General features: G+C 53.3%; 8 protein-coding genes across 8 annotated transcripts; 3 read left to right on the forward strand and 5 right to left on the reverse strand.

The window, feature by feature from the left end:
* Positions 1 to 434: 434 nt before the first annotated feature.
* Positions 435 to 2,795, reverse strand: RHO25_006358 (uncharacterized protein; the record flags this gene model as incomplete). The annotated part of the gene is made up of 4 exons (XM_023597190.2): positions 435 to 1,869; positions 1,921 to 2,361; positions 2,411 to 2,598; positions 2,757 to 2,795. 4 exons carry the CDS (start codon positions 2,793 to 2,795, stop codon positions 435 to 437), a joined length of 2,103 nt encoding a protein of 700 aa, XP_023451881.1.
* A 406-nt stretch (positions 2,796 to 3,201) lies between these two features.
* On the forward strand, positions 3,202 to 3,827 carry RHO25_006359 (uncharacterized protein; the record flags this gene model as incomplete). The annotated part of the gene is made up of 2 exons (XM_023597191.1): positions 3,202 to 3,683; positions 3,752 to 3,827. 2 exons carry the CDS (start codon positions 3,202 to 3,204, stop codon positions 3,825 to 3,827), a joined length of 558 nt encoding a protein of 185 aa, XP_023453100.1.
* Positions 3,828 to 4,233: 406 nt separating this feature from the next.
* Positions 4,234 to 8,262, reverse strand: RHO25_006360 (uncharacterized protein; the record flags this gene model as incomplete). Its single annotated transcript, XM_023597192.2, has 1 exon — positions 4,234 to 8,262. One exon carries the CDS (start codon positions 8,260 to 8,262, stop codon positions 4,234 to 4,236), a length of 4,029 nt encoding a protein of 1,342 aa, XP_023451883.1.
* Positions 8,263 to 8,580: 318 nt separating this feature from the next.
* On the forward strand, positions 8,581 to 10,044 carry RHO25_006361 (uncharacterized protein; the record flags this gene model as incomplete). The annotated part of the gene is made up of 1 exon (XM_023597193.2): positions 8,581 to 10,044. One exon carries the CDS (start codon positions 8,581 to 8,583, stop codon positions 10,042 to 10,044), a length of 1,464 nt encoding a protein of 487 aa, XP_023451885.1.
* Positions 10,045 to 10,063: 19 nt separating this feature from the next.
* On the reverse strand, positions 10,064 to 11,116 carry RHO25_006362 (uncharacterized protein; the record flags this gene model as incomplete). Its single annotated transcript, XM_065602774.1, has 5 exons — positions 10,064 to 10,476; positions 10,528 to 10,701; positions 10,761 to 10,930; positions 10,990 to 11,041; positions 11,089 to 11,116. 5 exons carry the CDS (start codon positions 11,114 to 11,116, stop codon positions 10,064 to 10,066), a joined length of 837 nt encoding a protein of 278 aa, XP_065458846.1.
* Positions 11,117 to 12,000: 884 nt separating this feature from the next.
* RHO25_006363 (uncharacterized protein) lies at positions 12,001 to 12,447 on the reverse strand (the record flags this gene model as incomplete). Its single annotated transcript, XM_023597194.1, has 1 exon — positions 12,001 to 12,447. One exon carries the CDS (start codon positions 12,445 to 12,447, stop codon positions 12,001 to 12,003), a length of 447 nt encoding a protein of 148 aa, XP_023451884.1.
* A 3,502-nt stretch (positions 12,448 to 15,949) lies between these two features.
* RHO25_006364 (uncharacterized protein) lies at positions 15,950 to 16,372 on the forward strand (the record flags this gene model as incomplete). Its single annotated transcript, XM_023597195.2, has 1 exon — positions 15,950 to 16,372. One exon carries the CDS (start codon positions 15,950 to 15,952, stop codon positions 16,370 to 16,372), a length of 423 nt encoding a protein of 140 aa, XP_023453099.1.
* Positions 16,373 to 17,095: 723 nt separating this feature from the next.
* On the reverse strand, positions 17,096 to 18,388 carry RHO25_006365 (uncharacterized protein; the record flags this gene model as incomplete). The annotated part of the gene is made up of 1 exon (XM_065602775.1): positions 17,096 to 18,388. The coding sequence occupies one exon, from the start codon at positions 18,386 to 18,388 to the stop codon at positions 17,096 to 17,098; it is 1,293 nt and encodes a 430-aa protein (XP_065458847.1).
* Between the last annotated feature and the right edge of the window lie 244 nt (positions 18,389 to 18,632).

Consider the following 18,632-nt stretch of genomic DNA (forward strand, 5'->3'; position numbering starts at 1 on the left):
CACGAGCTTCGCTGTACGCGTTCAAGAAAAGCGCGGGGTCTACTGCCAGCGTCGGATTTTGAGGTACGGCGTCCAGCTCCGGCTGGCTTGCTGGCTGGCTATGGAGACGGGACTCTGCCGCTAGCGCCTCCACGGATCATGAGGTAAGCTCCTGTGCGACGTCGCAGGGTGGCGTGATTGCAGTGCTCACGGGTCAATTGTTGTTGTGAAATGTAGCAGCGAAGGCTGCCGCAGATGTAGTCATGTCATTTGCCAAGAGAAAAGTTTTACATGGCGCGCGATCGGTCTGTATTGACTCTTTGGTAGGAGCGACGGCCGACATCGCGCTGTGTCTACTATCGCATTCACGCACGGCGTGTTGGGAGCGCAAAATACAGCAGGTCCAGAATCTCCAATCAGTCCAACACATCTCCCCTGCCTTCAGCCATCATCTCCTAAAACGACAGCAAATCCCCTTCCCCGTTTTGCACATGCGTCATGGGCCTCACGGTTCCCAAACCTTGTCCCTGATTAACAACATACATTTGCTCGGGGTGACCACCTCCAGTAGGACTCGACGCGAAGCCATCGTTGGCAACCCCTTGTCCACCAACGCTCGCAAAATACGCGTCAGCTTCATCAAGCACATGTCCGCTCGGTTGCTGCTGTTGACCGTTGATAGCCGCCTGCGCATCTGCAGCAACCATGTTGGCTTCTTGTTGTGCGCGCCATGAAGGGAGCTTCTCTCGTTGGAGAGCGGGACTGTCTTGGAGTCGCCGAGGCCGTGTTGAGCGGAAGACAGTCTGTACGGGCTTGAGATACACTGTGGCCAAGGTGCCGACGACCAAGCACATTTCTTCTAATGTCACGGGATCGAGCTTCTCACTCTCGGCCGTGATAGCAGGTTTCTGGCCCATGACGATGCTTTTCGCGGCCGTGGGATTACTGCTCAGCAATCGCCAGTACATGTAGCCTCGATCTCGCAGATCTGGATTGTCGGTCTCTTCCGTCGCCCATTTGAGAACTTTGGGGACCAGATCTTGTCCTTTGCTAGGTCGTTGTATGAACAGCTTCACTGTCGCAGTCAAAAGTGCGAGCTGCACTTCGTGTGTCTCGTCTGCCCAGCTGTCGAGAAAATCCTCAAGAAGAATCTCGGAGTTGTCGATGCGGTCTGCATATTGGCCAATAACCCATATCATAGCCGCCTTCGCCTCCGGTTCGTCTAGTGAATCCAAGTTTTCGCATAACGTTGAGATGATCGATTCATATTGGTTCGGGTATTTGCGGAAGATGTTCTTGATGACGACTGTGGCCTCCTGCACAATATATGATACCTTTGTTGATACCAGCTCCAGTAGTGTTGCGATGCAAAGCTTTGCTGCAGGCTCGATCTTGATCGCCAGCTTGCCGATCGCACGCACTGATTTGCGGACAAAGTGTACGTCGATCTCCGTTGCGTACTCTCGTAGCTCCGTCAATACTTCCTTGATATTCTTCTCGTTGGCCAGCATGAAGATGAGTTCCAACTTGGTGACCTTCACGTATATAGGATCGTTGTATTTGCAGAAAAACACTCGGATGTCGTTTCGCAGCACCTCCGGTCGTCGCTGCAAGATGAGTAAAGCGTTCCGCAGTGCAAGGTATTGAATCTCGGAACCCTTGCTGAGGAGTGTTACTAAAGGTGGGCTCAGCTTCGCACATAGTCCAGCGATGGTCTTATCGGAGTCAATGTAGTTCATCAGGTAGAGGATGACCCGAATGCATGTCAGTACGACGGCGGAGTTCGTATGTGATAGTCGTGGCGTAATTCTGTCTGCAAGTAACGCTGCTTCTTGTGTATCTTGAGGCACATATGAAGTGAGTGCCTCGAGAATGTACGTTTGTCCCCATCTGTGCCCACCATTAGCTTTACGGTTTCACATGCTCATTGGGAACGCTTACTCGGAGCAATCTGGCAAAATCTGAACGATTTTACTGGCATTAGCATAGTCGATCGTCAGTTTAATGCTTTCACTCCGTTCCCAGATGTCCATCAATGATGCCAGAGCAGATGAGACGACTGTGGGGTTCTCGTCCCTCAGCATGAGATTGAGTCTGTCGATCAAGTCGCTGCGTTCCACCAAGTGTCTGTCGTGGTCGTAAACTTTGGCTACTGTAAAGGCTGCTGTCTTCCGCACGTATGGGTCTGGATCTCGGAGAAGGCTCTTGAGTGGTTCTACTGATGCTTCAACATATTGTCGCACGTGGACATAAGACAGAGTTCGTAGGGAAAGTGCGCGTATCAGGGGGTTCGTATCATCCAGATCCTGAATAAGTATGGGAAGGGCTTTGAGAGCGATGTCTGGCTTCATTCGTGCGTAGTTGACCAGGTAGAGAAAGCACCTAGTCTCCTGATCAGTATCATCGGGTGGCAGAACGGAAGCCCACTCACATCTTCTTGATCTCCAAATTGGGTATGCCCATACAACCTACGATGTCCGGAAAAAGCGCGACCATGTCATTGTTGCTCATTGTCATGTTCGCAACGATCTTCTTGAGCGCGATCTTCTTGGTCAAGAAGTTCTTGTCCTTCTTGCCTCCACCTTGATTGAGCTCGAGCTTGAGCTCTGCAACTTTGCCCTGTCGCGTTTGGGGTAAGCTTGGGTATGGCGAAGGAACGACGAACATGTTGGCCACGCAATAATTCTAGTCGTGTAGTCGGAGATAGTCGCAAGACTCTGCCGAAGAAGTCGCTGCGCTTCAAGAGGGGTGGTGTACGCAGCAGAGGTGGAACGTACCCTAGCGAAGAACTTCGCATCCTGCCCGGCCGCACTCATGTTGGCTGCTCTGGCGCAGCCACCAAGTGGCAGCTCCCGTTGTCAAGCTCTACCGCCAGCAGCGCGAGTCCTGCAAAGCTCCCATGCGACTATGTTCGGCTCCAGGCCAATGCGATTTCAGGGAAAGCCGAGTCGGTTTTGTGATATGGCTGCGTGCGGGGCTGTGGCTGCGAGTCGCGTGAAGGGTACAGAGATCGCGTCTGGAGTCTCGTTCTGGCTGGGAGCGGTGGAAAGCGATGGTGGAGCGGCGTCTGGCGTTGATGTCCGCTGTCTCCTGGCGGTGCTCGAGCTGTCGCATGGGATGAGGCTCCGTGAGATCGCTGATCACATGTGGCTTGGCGCGCGCCATCAGGCAACTTCACCTCGACAACAGCACCAGCTTCCCTAACCTAGACACCAATCCATCATGGCGCTCACGGTACCTAGCCCGCAGCCACGATGGCTCGTCGACCTGAACAGCAACTCTCTCACCAAGCCCAAGAACACCAGTATACCCGATCCTCCCGGCTACACCGCGCCGACCACCACGAACGCTTCCAGATCCAAAAAGTCCGTCTCGACACGAAAGGTCCCTACGCCAGAAGAGATGGACAGCCTTAAGCTCAAAAAGGCATGGGAACTCGCCATCGCGCCAGCGAAACAACTTCCAATGAACGCTATCGGAATGTACATGACGGGCAACGGGCTACAGATCTTCAGCATCATGATGGTATTCATGCTGTTCAAAGGACCCATTCAGGCGGTGCTGAACCTGCAAAACACATTTGCCAGACTCGAGAGTCCGGGGAACAAGGAGCAGATGATCATGGTGAAGTTGGCGTTCATCGGGTGCAACCTGTTGGCCCTTGCGCTTGGTGTATGGAAAGTGAATGCGATGGGACTGTTACCGTAAGTCATACATCAGCTGGTTTCTTGGCCGACTTGAATAACACTCATATACTGAATTCTGATAACAGGACGACGAGATCAGATTGGCTGGCTTGGGAAGCTGCCCGAGAACCGGCGGAAAGAGCGTATTTTGTCCCTTCATAACGACAAGCAATGCCAATTAAATGCCGCCTTACTGCTGTCACGACTCAGCTTTCCAATTTTCAAACGTCTGCTCTCATACCACTCTTTGACGTTTCCAGGACACATACTCTGGCATGCACTCATTCATCTGCACTGACAAAAGCAAGCTCGACGGGTCAATCTGTCAAGTTTCAAATATGGATGGTTGTACAAGGTGGAACTACTTTCGAAGGACGAGAAGTTTTCATTTTGTTCGGCTCTACACATGGAGCTCCGACAAGTTAAGCTGTCTGCTATCAAAACCAGTATCGAGAGGCACAAAACTTGTGCTGCATACATCCTTTAGGACCCCGATTATTCCAAATCGAGGACCCGCACCAAAATCCTGATCTCCACATTTGTGCAAGCATGGGAGCAGGACACTGTCTCATACAGCCAGTTCATCTTCTTCCGGATCACGTAACGTTCTCATCGGGGTCTCAACGACTCTCTTCCGCATGTGCACATCCGGCGTCAGGAACTTGTGATTGATGATAGGTGTGTCCTTGCTCTTCGTGGCACGAGCGCTCAGAGACTTGATGCGAGCGACTCGAGGCCAGCCAGGCTGCCTGGGCGTCTTGTAGATACTTGCGGGAGCCTTGGGCTTCATGAACGCAGGAGAGCTTGAAGATTTCTCGGCGGCAGGCTCGATTTCCTTGGTCGTAACACTCTTCGCAGCACTGTTTCGCGTCTTGCGAGTCTGAATTTTGGGGGCTCTGGCAGGCGCCAAAGACCCGCTTGCTGGCCGCGACGTTGACGAAGTCACCGCCTCAGTTGATGACGATCCTGCTTCCAGAACTGGCGGATCAGAAATTAAAACATCCTCTTCTGGTTCGCTGTTAGGGATCTCAGGAGACTTCAATGATTGCTCAAAGTCTTGTACAGGTTGCAGACCTTGCTTGCTGGGTCGGGCCCGAGGCCGGTTTCTCACTGTAGGCACAGGTGTAGACACAGTCACTATTGGTGAAAAAGTGACCCGACGCGACGAGCTTCCGGCAGTTTGCTGAGAGGGAGTTGCAACGACGATCCCATCATTGTCCTCTTCAGCGGTCTCCAGCATGTTGTCAGGATCCTGTGTGGCTGAACCATTAGATGTCGTGTTGCCAGCAGGTTGTTCGATGAGCTCTTTCCTCTTATCCTCTTGGCTGACTTTGATACGCCACACGTTGTTCCGTGGCCTTGCAGTGTCGACTTCATACGTTGGATTGACTCGTAATTCCTCACGTACACGATCCTTCCAGGCACGAGGAGCGGTGCTGTAATACGGGTAGTTCGCCTCAATCCATTGAAAGATGTCCGTGTTTGACAAAGTTGTCTTGTCAGTCGACTCAAACGCCATTTCCACCATGTTCGCCCAAGAGATGTCCGGCGGTCGCGAGTAGTCAGCAGAATTTTCGCTCAGCAATGGCTGCGAAGTATCGCGTGCGACCTCAACATCGCTCTCGTGTGCATCTCCACTATCATGCACGAGAGTAGTTGCTCTTGCCCGCTTCTTTCGGCTGTGTCGGCGTCCTTGGCTGTCCTCTTCAACCTCTGAGAGAGTGGCGTCGTTTGCCTTGGCGGCTGACTCTTTGCGAGCAGTCACCCGTGACGCCGATATTGTGTCAGCCATCCACGCGCGAGGCGCTTCATCGGCCTGTCCGTCCGGTGGCACTGCAGTCGTAATCGCAGGTATCACATGCTCGATGTCGTGTGGGATGGCTCTGTTGCCTGGCGGGTGACTGAGCCCATTGGTGCTGTTCGAGGTCTCTGTCGCTGGGGCCGCGAGTCTACCCGAGACTTTGGTCTTCTTTGGCTGCGTATTCAGAGCAGACACGTGAGCCTGCTCAAGCCGGGCATCAGCCCCTTGGCGTCTAGCCACGGCGTTGATGGTTGGACTCGACTGATGCGCCTGTTGCATCTCTCGCTCTAGCTGCAGCGATGCTGCGGAAGAAAGGTTTTCGTCAAGATCGGGATACGAGCCTGGACGGGCAGCATTGGAGAGCGCTTGCAAAGCTGGATCGAGCGCGAAAGGAAGGCTGTCTGGCTGATTCAGCTGCTGAATCTCGACGGGATCTGGATGCGCCGTCATGTATGATCGACGTCGATGACTGTTCCCGAGCGCTTGCCGAAGGAGAGCGTTGCTGGGCCTGTGGTTCGTAGAGGGCATCACAGTGGGAAGGCTGTGCCTCGAGCGGCGAGATGAAGAGGGAACGTTAGACGCTATAGACTGTGGTCCTGCTTCTTCGTTGCGTACCATAGACATTGGCGCCGCATCGTCGTCGCCATGCGAATATGGGTCAGCCGAGTGTGCTTCGTGGCCTAGTCTGGCCCCTGCGCGGAGTTGACTGTAATGATGCTGGAGAGCGCCCTGAGTGCGGTTATGAAAACGTTTCGCAATCTTTTGCCAGCTCAATCTGTCGACCTCACGTAGTCGCACAAGTAGCGCATCCTCTTCAGCAGTATACGACCGTGATGCACGCTTGAGCGCTTTCTGTTCACCTGAGTCCGACTCCTCGACAGCGTCGTGCATGTCAGTCTTGTCCCCCGCCAGTAGCTCATACCGGCGCTGAACAGCATCCGGACTACGTCCGGGTAAGCGCTCTGCTATCTCTTCCCACTCAAGCTCATCGTCTTCGCGATAGGCGAGAAGGTCTTCGTCTTGTTGTGCAGTCCACTGCACATCCGGAGACATATTGGGGTACTCATTAGACTGCAAACGAGCATTGAAGAGCACCCTGCCCGGACAGTCTTTACCCTTGAGCTTGGAACTGTAGTTCTTCTGAACGTTTTGCACGCTGCGCGGCGGAAAGTGTTGGGCAATAGCTACCCAGCTCAGGCGGTCGTATTCCTTGAGCCTGATGAGAAGTGCGTCGTCCTCTGTGCTCCATTTATTGTTTATAAGGCCCGGAGGGGTCCATGCAATCGGCCGTGAAGTGTTGGCAGCGTAAGTAGTAGGTTGAGTGGCTGGCTGTTCACTCAAATGAATGCCATTCTCAACTGCTGGCACCTGATGTGTTGAAGGCGGTTGTGGGTCTGTGTAGATGTGCGCATGCTCTTTCACTAACAACACATTTGACTCGGTCGCAGTGTTGGTAAGATCAGGTATGGGAGTGTTTTCAGCCAGAGGGGTGCGCTGAGATGAAGGAGGGCGCTTGGGCACGAGGCTTTCATTGGTGACAAAATCATGCTCGGATACAAGAGTTTGCTCCGGTACAGAACCTGACTTGGGTGAGGCAATGTTCTCGTTGCGGTCTGGCGGTTTTGAATGCACTGCAGGAGGTGTGACAGAGTCGAAGCCTTTCATGCGGCCATGATGGTCGTAATATTGCCAACACGACTGGCACAGATCTTGATCGTGGGGCCCCTTGTGCCAGCTTGAAGATCGGGTCAGACTACAATTCCAGCATCTCTTAGCTTCGCCAGAGTTCTTCGCACTGCCAAATCGACGCACCGGCGCCGTCTTGTCCAACGCCGGAGTCTCGGTACGACGGCGCCTTTTCCGCTGTTCGGGGTTCGGTATGGCCCAGAGAGAAGGGGTCCCAGGGGAGGGAGCATTCGGAGAGGACGAAAGCGGCTGCGGCGGAGGCGAAACATCGCGCTTGCGTTTTGATTTACTTGATGGCCGAAGCTCAGGGTAGTCCCAGATGGGATCCGCGGCCCTGCGCACCGTCGCAGGTTTCTTCTTAGATTTCTTCTTCTTCGAAGACGCACCCATGAGCTTCGCCAGCTGATTGGCAATGCTCATGCCCAGAGCGTGGACTGTCTCATCATCTGCTACTGGCCGCTTCCCTCTGGCATGCGATTCGACAGTAGGCGATCGTCTTAAACCACGACTTTCGTCAAGCATGAAGCTGGGCGTAGCAACAGAAGAAGCCGTCTCGTAGACCGAGCTCGTCTCGCTGCTGTCATCATCTGGAATCTCCAACGGCCGATGGTGGGTGCCCTCGCCCGCGAGAAGCTGCATGAGGTGGGGAAGACGGGGTGGAGGTCGCGATGCATTGTGGGCAGGTGCCGGTACGCTGTAATCGCGCAAGCTCAGTCCGCGGCGGGACGAATCTCTTGTCGATTCCGCGACGCTCTGGTTCTCAGATTCGCTCTCTGGCCCTGAGCCATCCTGACTGTCCTCCCCCTCTGTTTCTTCCTCGTCTTCGGATGTCGACTCGTCCTCATGCGCCAGCTTCTCACGGAAGTTCTTGACAAAACGAGAGGAAGCGGACTTGCCGGAGTCGACCTCATTGCGCATATGTTCCAGATGCCCATTGTTGACAACGAGCTCATCGGTGTGGATGTCGAACTCATCGCCCACGCCCGTGAAATCGCGCTCGTATTTGCGAAAGATGTGCTCGAAGCGCGATTTCAGCTTTTGATCATTGCGCCCACGCTCGATGTCCAGCTGTGTCAGCGCATCGTCGTCGTTATCACGTTGAGGCGCCATGAGTGGGCATGCGGGACATTGCGCGTGGCGGCGCGAGCGGTGGCAGCGGGGGCAGCGGAGTGCACGATAGACGTCGCTCCGCTCTCAGGCAGACGCGATGTTGACGCGCGTGAAGTGGGAGGCATGGAAAGTGGAGCCGAGAAGCGAAGTCTTGGCACCCTTCGCGCCTCACTCGTTTAAACCGACTCGCGGTAACACATGATCGATTGACAAGTGCACAGTATCGCCCTCAACAAACACGGGCATGATGATGCCTAGTCCACTGGACCTTGCAAATCCTGTGTCCAAGCCGCCATTTAGCAGCAGTTGAGATCCGTCATGGCCGCTCCAACGTTGCAGTGCCAGAAATGCAAGACGCCGCTGCGAGTTGATGCCTCTCTCCAGCATCTCAACCCGGCTTCTTTCAAGATACTGGCCGATGCTGCACCGATTCTGGAGCCCAAGGCCCCTGAGCCGCCTCGATCAGCCGCTTCGGCGGAGAGAAAGCAGCTATATGATCACGTCTCGCAGCGTGCAGGTCCACCCGTCCACAAGAAAGATGTTCGACAGCCTACGAGAACAGCAGGTACCCGGAACACCGCCGATGATATGTCCTACATTATGCTTTCCGAATCGCAGGTAGCGCCTGTCGCTGCCTCGCCCAGCAAGAAGAAAGCAGCTACCAAGAAACCGGCGGCTCCAGTCATTGCTGATGACCAATCCGCATTGTCTGAGGAACTAGAGACGACAAGGAGACTCTTTGAGATTCTGTCTGCTCGATCAGATATCGACCATCCAGTGTGTTCTGAATGCACCGAGCTCCTTCTAGAAGGCCTGCAAAAGCGCCAAGTTGCTGTCAGCCGTGAACGTGATGCTTATGTCGACTTCCTGAAAAAGGCTCAACAGGATATCCCCACCGAGGAAGAGAAAATGCAGACCAAACGTGCTCTGGAGGATGCGCAACGGCGCGAGAAGAAATCTCTAGATGAGCTCGAAGCTTTGGAAGCCGAGAAGGCGCGGATGGAAGATGAGATGGCTGCTCTGGATGCTGAAGCAGAAGCGCTAGATGAGGAGGAAGAGAATTTCTGGCGCGAACGTAACGCTTTCACTGCTGAACTCACGGGTTTCCAAGAGGAACGCGACAGCCTGCAAACTCAACTTGCGCACGACACCAAAGTTTTGGAAGCGCTCCAGCGTACGAACGTCTACAACGACACTTTCTGCATTGGTCACGATGGAACATTTGGAACTATCAATGGGCTTCGCCTAGGCAGGACACCAGAGCAGTCAGTCGATTGGCCGGAGATCAATGCAGCGTGGGGTCAGACACTACTGCTATTGACTGTTGTTATCGACAAGCTTGGTTATAAACTCAAGGGATTCGAACTGGTTCCCGTCGGCTCGACTTCAAAGGTGGTCAAGTTGGAGTACGCGCAATCAGCATCGACAGTGGATGGAAAGCCGAAGAAACATGTGTTTGAGTTGTTCAGCAGTGGCGACTTGCCTCTGGGGCTGGGATTCCTACATCGCAATTTCGACAACGCCATGGTTGCGTTTCTCGAGTGCTTACGTCAAGTCGGCGAGCATGTGGAGCGCACAACGCCCAAATCTGGCAACACTGGTTTAAAAATGCCATATCCGATTGCCAAAGATAAGATCGGGGACGTCAGTATCAAACTCGGCAATTTTGGCCAAGAGGAGCAGTGGACCAAAGCTTGCAAATATACATTGACCTGCTGCAAGTTCCTGCTCGCCCACGCTAGTCATGTCTCTGACGCGAACGAAGCAAGGAGTGGTCGCTGAAGAAGCACAATTGTCAACACTATCCCAATTGCGCCCCAATAGCTTGCAGAGGTGCGCCTCGCTGGTGGAGCAGCTTCAAGGTCTCCTCAGCCTCGCGGTCCAAAGGTTCTGGGCCAGTTCGAGATACGATTCCAGTCTTCGGCTCGATCTCAAGCGTCTCCCCTGAAATATTGCCATCGAGGCATTGCTCAAAGGCTTGCACAACAGACTCCATTGATACAAGCAAGCCCCGTGATTCCATCGCGGAATAGAAAACCTCGTTAGAAATATTCGTTCTGACAACATTCGGGCAAATCGCGTTAAGAGTTATCTGTTCCTCCGGAAGGTGCTTGCCATAACTGCGAGTGAATCCGACTACACCGTGCTTGGCTGCAGTGTAGATTGGCAAAGTCGGAACGCAGTAAAAGCCGCAGACCGAGGCTGTCACGGCGACTGCATACAAATGTCAGCGCTATGCATCACTCAAATCACTGCATCGCTTACTCTTGCCTCGGAAGCCGGCCTCGTCCGGTTCCTGACGTCTCATCTGCTGTATTGCAAGCGCGCAGGTATACAGCACTCCATTCAGATCAACGTCGAGTACTTTCAGGTTGGGTTCGACGAAGTCGGTGCTTGTAGGATCGTTGGGTATCCAGACCTTTTCTCCAATACCAGCGACTGGCGCGCGTGTCAGTGAGTCGGCCGGCACAAAAGCGATGGATGGCGATGCAGCATACTGGCATATACATAGTCAATCCTGCCAAATCCGCCTAAGACCGCTTTGAAAGCGCTGATCTGGGAATCCCAGGTTGCGGCATCAAGAGCAACTGCCAATGCAGCACCAGGCAGAGTTCTAGCCACGGCCTCGGCTTGTCCAATGTTGGCATCTGCAATCGCCACGCGAATGCTGGGATTGAATCAATGATTGCCGCCCCCAAGAGCATTGTCGGTGTTGATTGCATTTACCCTCTCTTCGCCAGCATTTCCGCCACCGCCTTACCGATGCCGCTGGCACCGCCTGAATTCACTCAGCTGTGTCGACATTCGCCCGAGATCCGGACAAACCTGTCACATATGCAGTTTTGGGCGCCATGATTGCAGCATTAACAACTCTTTGCTCCTGACGAAGAGTTTGCGCCAGTAACAGTAGTTTGTCGCAAAAGGATAATTGCGTAACAGATTGGTTGCTACGTTGAGCGTGCGTGATGATGCAGCGCCTCTTCGCTCTGGAAGCCTGTTCCCGGTTATCCAAGAGGGGTCTGGTGGTGACCCCGCCATGAGCTTGTCTGCACATCACCTGCCTTAAGTCTATCGGGTGCGGAGTACTCTCACTACAAGGAGTTCGAAGTCCGACAACGTGTTCGGACGGTTCGTCGCTTGGAGGGCCTTGTATTCAAATGGAAACTTCGACCGTACTCTGTCAAAGTCTCGAAGACCTGGCTGTCAGATACGCGCGAACGTACACGCATAATGATTGTGAGACGCTATGAGAAGCCGCACGATGGGCTGTTCTGTGCAGAAGTTATGAACCGCCGACCGCGGCTATGACATTTCTCGTTCCCACTACTGCCGCCTGGGCCTGTCCGCTCCCATCAAATGCACTTGGCGGCACCTAAGAAGCGCGAGAAGCTCAACCCTTACTAATATTGACGAGCGAGCTGGCGTATGGTGCCTCGCCCGCGCGTTCCGTGGGCCTTCCGTAGGCGTTCCGTAGGCGTTCCGTGGCCACGTGCCAGCAGCGCCGCTGCGCTGTCGTTGATTCAGGTGGGCTTACACCCATCACGGCGGCTTGATGCTTCTTGATGAGATCTGCTACAGGCATTTCGCGATGCTCGATCTTTTCGATCGTATCTACGATCACGCCGGTAGCTATAACGATCCGCCGGCGTCACATTCCGGCCGGGAGCTATGTGGGGTCCTTCCACTTCCTGCTATCGCGTGGATGTCGCATTCGAGTTCTTGGTGTCTCTCCTCCCTCTAACGTTGGCTGCCAATATCCCCACCATGCTCTGTACTAATGCCGAAGTCTGCCTCGTGCGGTGACTCGGTGGGTACAGGAGTTCGGCCTTCCGCTGGTTTCAGGATGGTGTCGAGCAGCTGTGTCAACATATCTTGCAAGGCGACGAGTTCGACTTTGGGATCTTGACGCTTGAAGTCCCCCTTTGAAATCTTCATGGAGCACGGCTGGTGTGTATGTCCGAGCTCCATCTTGTCGGCTTCCGGAGGCGCGCGTGGTAAAGTGTCGGCGATCAGGTCATCTTGCTTTCTGCAAGCAAAAGAGCGCACATCTCCGGGATCGCTCGAATGATTGTTGCGATACTTGATGAGAGGCAACGTCGCATGATCAGACAGAGACCGCGTGATGGGCACCGCGGAGGTCGAAGAGACGCTTAGTGCAACGAGCGAAAGAAGCGAAGGTTTCATGGCGGCGCTGCCGACCGAGAACGCTGCTGGCTAAATGCCAAAGTAAATGGAAGCCAAAGCAGCGAGAGCTGCGAGTGTTAGGGAGGACCAGTTCCTATGGCTAGCAATGCACCTGACATCCAGTTGCGCTGTGATGTCACCAGCCATGTCCTCGCCTTTATCTCCTGGACACTCTGTTCATCGTTGCTCTATCTGGATGCTGGTTTTCCTGTCAGCCATTCCCGTGAGCATCTGGCTACCGGACCGTTACCGAACATCCTTCGCGCCCTTTCCGACTTATGCCTGCTATCTGTAAGTCTTGCATCTCGTCGTGCGTAGCACCGTCGTTGTCGGCGTCGCTGTTGGTACTCGCACAATTGCTCCGGACCATGATTTGACTGAAGGTGACGTGTAAGATATGCGGATCGTCGGGGACCCGAGGCATAGATCTGGTTAGAGTGAAAAGTCTGGAATCTGCTTCCAAGACGTTGGCAGATCAGCGCTTTTCCTACCATAAAGTCATTGAAAATTTGGCTTATTGGTGGATACGACGTCTGCTGCTGTCTCACGCGCATGTGAGAGCATCTTCAGCAACAGTCTTTTTGAAACAGAGAGATGTCATCTGGATCTCGCGACATATGTTCTGACATCAGCGGAGCGGCTCTCAGATATCGAACAACGTGGAGGCCGGGTTGCGCCGCCGCCTTGGCGGCGCATGCACAATCTGGTCGAGCACTGTAAACCGTTGAGAGCAACGCTCTCCGGACCAAAAAAACCGCTTGTTTACATCTCGGTCTTCGGTGGATCAAACGCCTCCGGCGGTCGCAAGCTGCCCCGGAGCTAGAATGTGCAGCGCTCCCGACGAAACATTCGCTGCATGGGAAATCCACAAGCCCGGAAAGAACAATGGTTTTTGGAGCCTACGCAATCGAATGAGCGATCATCGGTCGTTCTACTGTCGAAAAAGGCTAGGACGGCAGGTCGACGACTACAAGAGCTTTATTAGCTCCCTCAAGCTCCTCTACGAATCATCGCGTATGTTTTCTGAAGCGAAGAGAACCCAAGCCCGAAGAGCGGACAGTATAGGAGGTCAGGCCTGATATCACATCGTGTATACAGGCAAGCATTGCAGTGGCGAACAGACGAATTCGAAATGACAACGCAGACGACAAAATTCGCACGCATACCAACAGAAAGCCTTCAACACTCGCCCAACTGAAGTTGCTCGGATGACCACATTTGGTGCTGAAGAACAAATTTGTTCCACGCTCTACAACACACCGTTCATTTCGATCAATGCCCACACGCGGACGCAACATGGGATTGGAACGACACGAACATAGTCCACATGTCTCATTCCTAGCGTGTCACTTATCAACGCGAAAATTGGGGTTCGTATCTCGCACAGTCGGTCTGAATGCGAGACAGGACTCGTTCTGAGGTGACGATTTGTGGTTCGGAGGTCGACGCACACTCCATAGCGGCTCATCTTCCACATCGCAAGCCCTGGCGCTGGTCGCGCATTGTCTGTGCCCGCAAAAGACTTCTCTCCGGACGCTTGATTTGATATTGATCCCGTGTGAACAACAGTAAGAAGAATAATGCAGTTGGGCGTTTCCCCTGCTCTTCGAGGACCAGTCGCATTGATCACGGACGGCACAACGATGAACCGCGCGGTGATGCATAAACTAGCTACGCTAATTTCGGCCTCGCTCCAAACTAACATATGGATAATACAATTCGCCCGATTGAAGAGAGTCCTTCGATACACGGACGCTTCTAATGACGATCATCTGGTCCGCTTGGTCGTCGGCGTCCAAGTGGACATACAGATCCATTCGATAACGAACGTGGTGTGCGATGTGGAGAATTTGTCTCAAGCTTCTTGATAATCAACATTTCACGAGTGGAGCGCGATGGGTGATCGTGGGGCAACAGGAAACTGGTCAGTGCCGTATCCGGGGATTCACTCGGCGGTCCGTATTGAGAGCGGCACGACTATTCAAACTTCAGGACGCTCCGTCCGTTATCAAAACTCTGCTACAAGCTGAAGATTGTGCATCATGCCACGGCAAGGTTCTTTCTCTGCCACTCAATGTGGCAACGATGCCCTTCAATGCATCTGCCTCGCGTCACCATCCAGAAATGTAGACTTCTCCAGTCTCAGAGATGGATGGAAACGCTACGGCCTCGGGCAAGTGTCCATCGAAGCGGCGGTCCGTTGATGTGAAGGCATAGGCTACCCAATTTAGCATTGTCTCAGATTGGCAAGTTTCCTGCTAGCCGCTCAGGGCTGCAAGCGAGAAAGCTATGGACCTTTAAACTCTCCTGTTATGGTCAAGCGGCACGACTGGACTGTTGCAAGTGAATGTGTCGTCTATCGAAGCTATCCGGCTAAATTTCGCTAAGCGGCAAATCTCAGGCAGGGGTCTCTGGTTGGAAAAAGGCTTATCACGCTTGTGCTGACTGTCTTCCTCCCTGTGCAGCGAAGCATGTGCATGGGGCTTATTAAGACTTCCACGACTATACTGCTTATGTCCTCTACTGACCAGAAGATGCGCACATTCGCATGAAGTCGTGCATACATCAGGAGGAAAATCAAATCGGCACGGCGGCTCAGGAGAAAATCCCCGGATACGAGATATGCGAGAAGCGAGAAGCGAGAATGTCGGGTTTCGGGTTCGCCTCGGTTTCAATGTAGTTCAGCATGAAACACCACGTGCACCGAGAAGGCGGCTGGCATCCCTGCTCTGCTAAGTCAGCCTTAAGCTTTCTAGCTAAGCGTAAACCTCTAGCTTTGATGTCACAGCAACAACTTCTGCACGTGGCCGAGATATAGCATATCTCTACTTCTTCCTAGAAGATCCCGGCGCGCCTCCTCGTTCCGACCGATGAAGCCGTTAGGGTTGTGTCTTTTTATTACGAAGACCTCTGCTTCGAGTCATGGCTCCTGGATCGATCTCCTCCACGGGCTTGATTGCACGAGCACCGTTAGACTGCTTGTGCGCTAATAATGCATCGTGCATACTCGAAGGAATTGCTAGGCCCAATCTTGGACCGTGAAGACGTTCCCCAAAATATCGCAGCGGTCAAAAATGAAACATCGTCACTCGGGCTGCCCTTAGCATCCCGAGCCAAGCTCCATCGCGGTCACGGTGGGCTATCACGTAGCCTACGGCCACACGGATAGACAGACCTAGTGCTTCTTGCTCGAACTGGCAAAGCCATGCAAAACATCAATCTCGTCGAGTGTGACCACTTTCCATCACCTGGTCCTGGACGGTCCAGGCCCCTGTGTGATCGGATGGTACTTGGCCGAGCTGTGGATTGTGTATAAATGCAGTGAGCTTTTCACCTTGATCCATCGCCATCATCGCACTCACATCCACTTCCATCTCCTCAACTCCGATTCTGAGATCTTTTCGGACAATCAGCCCAAATCGGTCAATCCCGTCACAAGTATGTGCAGATCTCTAAACGCCTACGAATTGCCGTTCTAATCGTCCCCTCCAGGACCCACAAAATGCATATCTCAGCCCTCTTCTCCGCTGTCTTCATCGGCGCCGCTCTCGCCGCTAAGAGTTGCAGACAGTGCGATTGCACATTCACGTGGAGCAAAGCCGATCCTCGTCCGAGAATTGCTCCATCGAGCCAGGCCCAGGTCCAGTCCAAGGCTGAACGATGGCTCGACTTGTACGTCGCGAACAGCGACTACGAGGACTTCCAAATCAAGCCAGCTGTAGGCGCCAGCTGCCCTGCCGACACATCTCTCCCATGCGATTCATACACAGCCGACTTCAAGGCCTGGAGACTGTGCCAGAACGGCGGATCTTTCGTCTGCAGCCAAGATGATGATGGAGGAAACTACAACATGAAGTGCACCTGCACCCAGTCTGTCGACTGCAGGGGTAACTGCCGGAAGGGCTGCCCAGCACTTCCAAACTAAGGATATCCGCGAGCGAATGATGGGATAATGGATGGGATACTGCATATGACATGGTTTCTGTTACGAGATGGATTTCAGGTGTAGCATTGTATTGTACAATTTCAAGAGTTCTTTGACTCAGCCATTGCATACAAGCCTCACCCTTCTATTGTGGGTCTTGGTGTTTCCGCCTGCCCAGTCAGTCACTTCGTCTGAACAAAGCTCAGCAGCAAATGAATACTGCAGCGGAACTAGACCGCATGCCTTCACATGCTTATGCCATGCGTGTCACTGGCACTTCCCACGGTCCCCTACTGTCAGGTACGCCTTCCGCAAGCATGGATCGACAACCACCGTGTCTGATCGCGCTTTTCTCGCTCTTTTCCCGTCGAGGACCCGTGTTCACGATTAGCGAGATACCGTTCCACGCAAATCTGGAGTTCGCTGTTCCACCATAATAGCTGCATCATGTATGTGAACCGCTGCTCCGTGTACTTGAGAGCTCTGATCTCGTTCAAGTCCGTCGGTCGATCGCCTTCGCCTGCGCTACCGGGCCTGACTTTGCGATTGAAGTCCTGGCGTCAACGACAGCGGGTACGATACCAGTTGCGGGAATGGTATCCACGGGAAAGAGAGTCGTTTTGCTAACCAGAGGATCCGTATGAGAAGGACCTTCCGATAGAAATAGCCTTGGTGAAGCACCAACGATTATCCTTAAATTCAACAACAGAGCCGTCGAATGCCTCATAACGGCGTAATAGGCGTGCTTGGACTCAACATGCCAACCGTGCTAGCCGGACTCCTCATTGAGCCATCTGTTCCCATCACTGCCCTCTTGCAAAGCTCTGCATCTAAACTTCTCTCGAGGTCTTCCGCATTCGAAAGCAGGACCCCGAGCTCCTGCTCTCGTTCCCGCATGGAGATAAGAGCGCCGACTAACCGCGCAACGCGAGGAAAAGAGAGCCTCTCCTTTCTCTTCTGCTCTTCGTCATCTGTACCGTCTTCGCGCGGACCAGAAGGATCTCGCCTGCTCGAATTCGTTCCTCTACGTTTGCAGACCTCCGACTCTGAAGGCTGCGGGAACAAAATCCTGACCTCCTCCCTTGCAGCTTCTAACTCGCGTTGTAGTTGCCCCATCTTCGCCTGCGTAGCTTTAAGCTGATTCGACAAATTGTCAACATAAGCGCGATGTTCGAGATTCGAGCCAAGTTGGATCTTCGCCGCCAGTGGAATGACCATCAATGCAAGGATAGAATCAATATCAGCATCCTCGCCGAGATCACTTCCATCGTCTGCAAGACCATCTTGAGCTGTAGCAGCAAATATTTTCTCTCCATCTGGCTCATCCCCAGAAGCGAACAATAAATCATACCACTCCCCCTCCATCTCATCCAACCTCCTCTCCGCCATCCTCAAAACCCTCTCCGCACGCTCCATTCCCTCCTCCGCCACCTCAACCCGTCGATGCGACTTTCTAATCCTCCTATCCAAACCTCTCGTACCCCCGATGTTTGTTAACCTTCTCTCAGTCACTCCAAGATCATAAAGACTCTCCACCCTCACATCCTCCAATTTCCATAACTCTTCCTGAAGAACATTCACGGAATTCCGATAGACTGTAACTTTTTCTTTCGCTGGCTGGAGAGCATGTAAATGGAAGTCATAACGTTGTTTGAGGAGTTGGAGTAGGCGTCTTGCTCGACGAGCGATCGGATCCAATGAGAGAGGTGTCAGCGGAGTCTGCGGGAGTGGTGTCCAGAGGTACGCTGAGGGCCATTCCAAAGGACGGGGAGGTTGAAGGGAAGATATGCGGGAAGGTGGAGGCAGGGGAGCAGAGACGGTGACACGTTTTGGTATAGTAGCGGCGGCAATTCTCTTTTTAGGTGAGCGGCCCTTAAGGATGCTCTTCGGCGTCGATGTAGCTCTTGGAGTAGGCGGTAGAGTCGCTGATTGCCTCGCAGCATTTGTAGGGGACTTCGATGCTTTGCGAGCCTTTTCAGTGGGCTTCCTGATTCGCGTAGAGTGTCGTTCTGCCATGGCCTTTGTGACAAGCGATTGCGAGATGCAGGCTATGTGCTTAAGAACTATTAGTGGGTGTGCTACGACCATGACCAGGCCCTAGTCAGCATCGTCTTTGTCATGTCGGCCGGATCAGGAAATTCTTTGTCGCACCCCAGTTTGTAGCTAGTTCAAGACTAGGAACTGAACATGGGCAAGAAGCCATTCGTACAAGACGTATCATTCGTCAGCAGCGATTCTATGTGTACATACCCAATTCCCC

This window comes from Cercospora beticola, chromosome 4 (assembly GCF_033473495.1).
Source record: "Cercospora beticola chromosome 4, complete sequence".
Classification (NCBI taxonomy): Eukaryota; Fungi; Ascomycota; class Dothideomycetes; order Mycosphaerellales; family Mycosphaerellaceae; genus Cercospora; species Cercospora beticola.